General features: G+C 41.2%; 1 protein-coding gene across 1 annotated transcript; it reads right to left on the bottom strand.

Annotated features, from left to right (window-relative positions):
• On the bottom strand, positions 1-4,642 carry LOC134403701 (secreted frizzled-related protein 2-like). The gene is made up of 4 exons (XM_063134091.1): positions 4,368-4,642; positions 3,076-3,245; positions 1,555-1,647; positions 1-302 (listed from the first exon to the last, which is right to left on the bottom strand). Exons 1-4 carry the CDS (start codon positions 4,640-4,642, stop codon positions 1-3), a joined length of 840 nt encoding a protein of 279 aa, XP_062990161.1.
• Positions 4,643-4,843: the final 201 nt, after the last annotated feature.

Genomic DNA, 4,843 nt, shown 5'->3' with positions numbered 1-4,843 from the left:
CTATACACTCTTATGATGTCTCCACTTCCGTGTCTCCAGGGAATCCCACCTCTGCCAACGGAAGACTTGATTGACTAAAACATGACTTTGCTCAGTTGTCCCCATGATGAGATACACCATGGGATGGTGACTGTGGATCATTTGCTGAGTACAGTTTTCATTGACCAAGAACCACTGTTCAATTGCATTGTGAGCTTCATAAGGTGAGAGCAACCCCTGCTTAACAAACTCTACCTGGCAGTCAATATTAGGCTCCTGAACATTGAAGATAGATAGTTTCCTGGATAGTTTCACCTTCACTGCTGTAGAGGACACAAAGAAAATATGCTTGTTTCTTCTCCTGTGCAAATGTTCCATATCATGCTTGGAAATAATAGGCACAATCAAGAGGTTGTTAAATGTGCTTAACAGTGCAAATCCTATACAGGTTTTCTCAGAAATAAGTCCACCGTAGGTCTTACTCCCTAGCAAATATGTATAGGGTGGTAGCCTAAATCCCATTGATTTCAGTGAGATTGAAGCACAATTTTCTCTGGGTTTTGCTTGATGTTCACCTGCCCTAATCCAAAGCACCATGGGCAGTATCCAATGCTTCCCATGCACCAGTGGGGGCCACCGCCAGTGCAATATAACTTTGCTTACTTATAATTAGGGCAACAGGAAAAAAATACAAATTTTCATCACTGTTTTATGCATTTTTAATAAAACTGTTATAAGAGGGGAAATGCAAATGCAAAAATTTATTGAAAATGATTTTTAATATGGAATTCCTTAAAATTAGATGCCTACAGCTATGGTACTGGTACTCTGTGGTGCCCTCCTTCCCTTGGTGCCCTAAGCATGTGCTTATATTGCTTAAAGGTTAATCCTGGTCTGGTCTGACTAAACCAGCCTGTGTTGGGGTAGTCAAACAATTAAATGAATTTGCTTCATTTAGAGCATATGAATATATTAAGTGCCTGGCATTTATCTGCAACCACTGAGAAATTATACATCTGAAGTGACTATCTCCAATTAATAACATAAACATTTGACCTTTAAGACCTCCATAAACCATTTGAATAGCCATATAGCATGGAACATTCAAATTCTAGAACATGGACCATATATAAGGTGACCATATGAAAAGGAGGAAAGGGCTCTTCAATCTTTAACAGGGCCCTTCTATCTTTAACAGTTGTATAGAAAAGGGAATTTCAACAGGTGTCATTTGTATGCATGCAGCACCTGGCGAAACTCTCCCTTCATTACACCAATTAAAGCTGCAGGAGCCCTGCTCTCTTTTGTATCTGGTCAAGAGGGCAGGGCTCCTGCAGCTTTCACTGTTGTGATGAAGAGGGAGTTTCGCCAGGTGCTGCATTCATACAAATGACTCCTGCTGAAATTCCCCTTTCATTACAACTGTTAAAGATACAGGAGCCCTGTCCTCCTTTCCATATAGCCCCGCTATATATGACCCATAAGTGGAATGCAAAGTTCAAATTATAGACAGTGGAGAATCTAATGACCAACCCCATTCATGCTTTCATAGTATTTGTATCAATAAGGACTTACCAAAATGGTTAGCAGAAAAAGTGTCCAGCACCCTTTTGCGTGTGGGGAACTCATCAACTGCTGGACAATTCTGGCAAATAGACTTAGGAAAGACTGGAAATGGGAGAAGAAAAATGTGTTATGTCTCAGGGTGTGCATTTGATTCGAAGGAAAATAAAGCAGTCATGTCTGACTTCTACTGAAGAGTAGAGGAACTTCTCAATAACTTCTAAGATAAAAGCCAACACAGGGGGGCTGTCTACATGCAGGGAAAGCTACACGGTGGCTGTGGATCTGCACCGCATCAGTTAGACGACGGAGGCACAGGTTCGCAGCCACCAGGGAACTTCCCTACGATACTGCATTTTGGGAAAAGTTGGGGATTTACCCTGACTTTTTCAATCTGAGCGATGTCAGTACAGCTCTTATGCCATTTGATGTCACTCTGGGGCCAACCTGGGGGCAGATCCTGGTGGAAGGTCACCAGCGATTGGTTGCCTTCCACCAAGAAGAGGGCAGGGCAGGGCAGCTCCAGGATCTAGATGGCCACCCAGAAACCGTGCACTCTGTCCTTGGTGTCAGGATTATCTGACATCGCCATAAGAGAGGGAAAGCACAGGGTTGAGGAGGGAGGTGGCGTGAAGATAACCCCAGAGTCTCTGCAACCTTCCAGACACTATTCTTAAACGCCTTATTCCCTACATGTTTTTATTGTTTCTGAGAAAGTTACATAGATAACACATTCTTGTGCAAATTTGTTGTGTGATTCTTTCAGAAAGTCATCCCAGGGGTGTCAACTGTTACACCTTTAAGGTCATTCAAGGCATGATCCCAAATCAAGGTTTCAAAAGATCGGCGGCATTTTTCTCTCTCCATAAGCTTTGGATCCGTTTTTTTTTTTAAAAAAAAAAACCTTTCAGCAAAATTTTAAGGTAGCCAATATGGAAAAGGATACAATAAAAGCAAGCATGTCATTGCACGACAAGTATAGCAATTTGTTCCATTGGGCTCTTCTGCAAAATTGCATCGGAATTACCGGTACTGCACCAGAAGTGAGATGTTAGTGAGAGATGTGGATGACTTGGAGAGGGGAAATGGTTAAGTACATCCCCATCAGTTCTCTGTTCTCAATCATACCTTTTCAAAGCTACATTTCTAGATGGGGAAAAGGATTAGTCAGAACTTGAAAACACATATAACATATAGTCGGTCCCCGAGAGCTCACCAAAACATTCAGCAAAATCATATGATAGAATTCTTCCTGGGCTCTACCACTTGAGACTGCAGGTGGGAGAGCATAGTTTTTAAATACTGTTACTCTTTTTTTAATGGATAAAAAAATACAACTTCAACCCTGCTTCACCATACACACACACACACACACACACACACACACACACCTGCTTTGAATAGGAAGGACAAGTCTAGAACCATTCTCTCAGATCTATTTGTTTTCTTCTTATGTGCAAAAATACTCCGGGTTCCTGCCTGTTTTGAATAACATAGTTCATATCTGCCATCCACATCGACCATATAAGTTACCTCTGAGAAAAGGTTTATATTCTTTGCCGAGGGATGCAAGGCATGTGTCATCATCTCTAGGGAATCTATCACAGCGCAAAGTGCTAGGCCAAGAGTGTCCTTGGCATCCCAGGACAGGAGCACAGCTGTCCCGAACTGCAGCACACATACTCCTGCAAGGATGGATGAAGCTGGTGGGAAAGCATGTGAGATCTTGTTAGAAAGACCAGTTCTGAAACATTATTAAAATATTTCTATCTGTGAACTTCTATAAAGTGTCCCATTCTTATTGGTGGTTTTAAAACAACAGAACACCATCTTCCCAGAGGGGGAAAAGAATTATTTGACAGATAACTGCTAAAAATAGACATTTATTTCATTTTTCATGTTCAACCTTGCATCTTGGAATGTGCACAGCTCTTTCCATAAATAAACAATATGCCTACATAGAGTTCATTGCTTTGAATTCACCAATTAGATTATCAGTTGGATTGTAGGCTCTAGTTTTTAACACAGGTATTTTCTTTATTTTTGTAACAAACATGCATTTAAAAGTGGAAGGACTGAACTGGGAGTCATTCTGGATTTGGTTACTGGAAGTAGTTATTATTATTTATTGCATTTTTATACTGCCCAACAGTTAAAGCTCCCTGGGCGGTTCACAAAAACTAAAACCATTCAAAGTATAAAACAAACAGTGTAAAAAACATGATATAAAATACACATTAAAATTGATTAAAAACATACCATACATGATTAAAACATATTTAAAACATTAAAACATCTTTAAAACATTCTAAAATTTCACTAGATAGACCTGCCGGAATAGATCAGTCTTTATTGCTTTTTTAAATTCTAAAAGACCGTCAAGTTGACGAATTTCTTCCGGCAGGCCATTCCACAGTCTGGGAGCAGCAGAAGAGAAGGTCCTCTGGGTAACAGTTAATCTAGTTTTTGTTAGCTGAAGTAGATTTTTCCCAGAGGACCTGAGTGTGCAGGGCAGATTGTACAGGAGAAGGCGATCCCGCAGGTAGCCTGGACCCAAGCCATGTAGGGCTTTAAAGGTTTTAATCAACACTTTATACTTCGCTCGGAAACTAATCAGCAGTTATCTAAAGCTATACCTCAATTTGATCGTGAGTCATCTGAAGATGCACTACAGGACAGCTGCCTAATCAATTTGAGGAAGAAGAGATCTTAATGTTTCCAGCTTCCTATTATTCTTCCTTTCTTCTCTCTCGTTAGATAAAACAAAGTGTTTTAACAGAAATCACCCAGAAAGCTAGGCTATTCAGCCCTAGTTCAGTACTTACGTGTCCAAACAGACGGGTGCAAACAGAGAGCACAAAAATGTCCTTGTGTGTGGGTGGCATCCTGTTCTTATGAGATGCTGCCATCCAGCAGATTTCAGGAGGACTTCTGCCATGCTGGTGTGTCCCATTAAGTTGGGCAGCCTCATTTCCGAGTAGCCAATGTCACGGCACATGACCATCTCCTTAGGGATAGCTACACACTTGGTGGATAAACCCAAGTCAAAACCCATCACCCGCCACAGAGCCAAGAACAGAACGAATATTGCAGGAAGCATCTTGTGGGATGCTCTGAAAGACAGAGAGCATTCAAAGTCCTTCTCCAGCAAGGGCGGCTAAACCTCCACAGATTGTGTTTTATATGCTCCCCAGAGCTCCCTTCATTATCAGCCACTTATCTAAACCTTCAAGGAAAGATGTGGGCTTATTACCCATTTAGGTGATTGATCAGATAACCGGTGTGATAGACACAGAAATAT

Source organism: Elgaria multicarinata, chromosome 9 (genome assembly GCF_023053635.1).
Source record: "Elgaria multicarinata webbii isolate HBS135686 ecotype San Diego chromosome 9, rElgMul1.1.pri, whole genome shotgun sequence".
NCBI lineage: Eukaryota > Metazoa > Chordata > Lepidosauria > Squamata > Anguidae > Elgaria > Elgaria multicarinata.
The sequence above is the reverse complement of the archived record's forward strand: the minus strand, read 5'-3'. Positions and strand labels throughout refer to the sequence as shown.

Bases quoted from the DNA above. Each gene is read 5' to 3' on its own strand.
- LOC134403701 (XM_063134091.1), bottom strand. From the start codon at position 4,642: ATGCTTCCTGCAATATTCGTTCTGTTCTTGGCTCTGTGGCGGGTGATG. The intron at 3,246-4,367 runs GTAAGTACTGAA...CTTTCCCACCAG, and splicing joins GCACCCGTCTGTTTGGACAC to CTTCATCCATCCTTGCAGGA. The intron at 303-1,554 runs GTAAGTCCTTAT...TGTCCTCTACAG, and splicing joins TTTTTCTGCTAACCATTTTG to CAGTGAAGGTGAAACTATCC.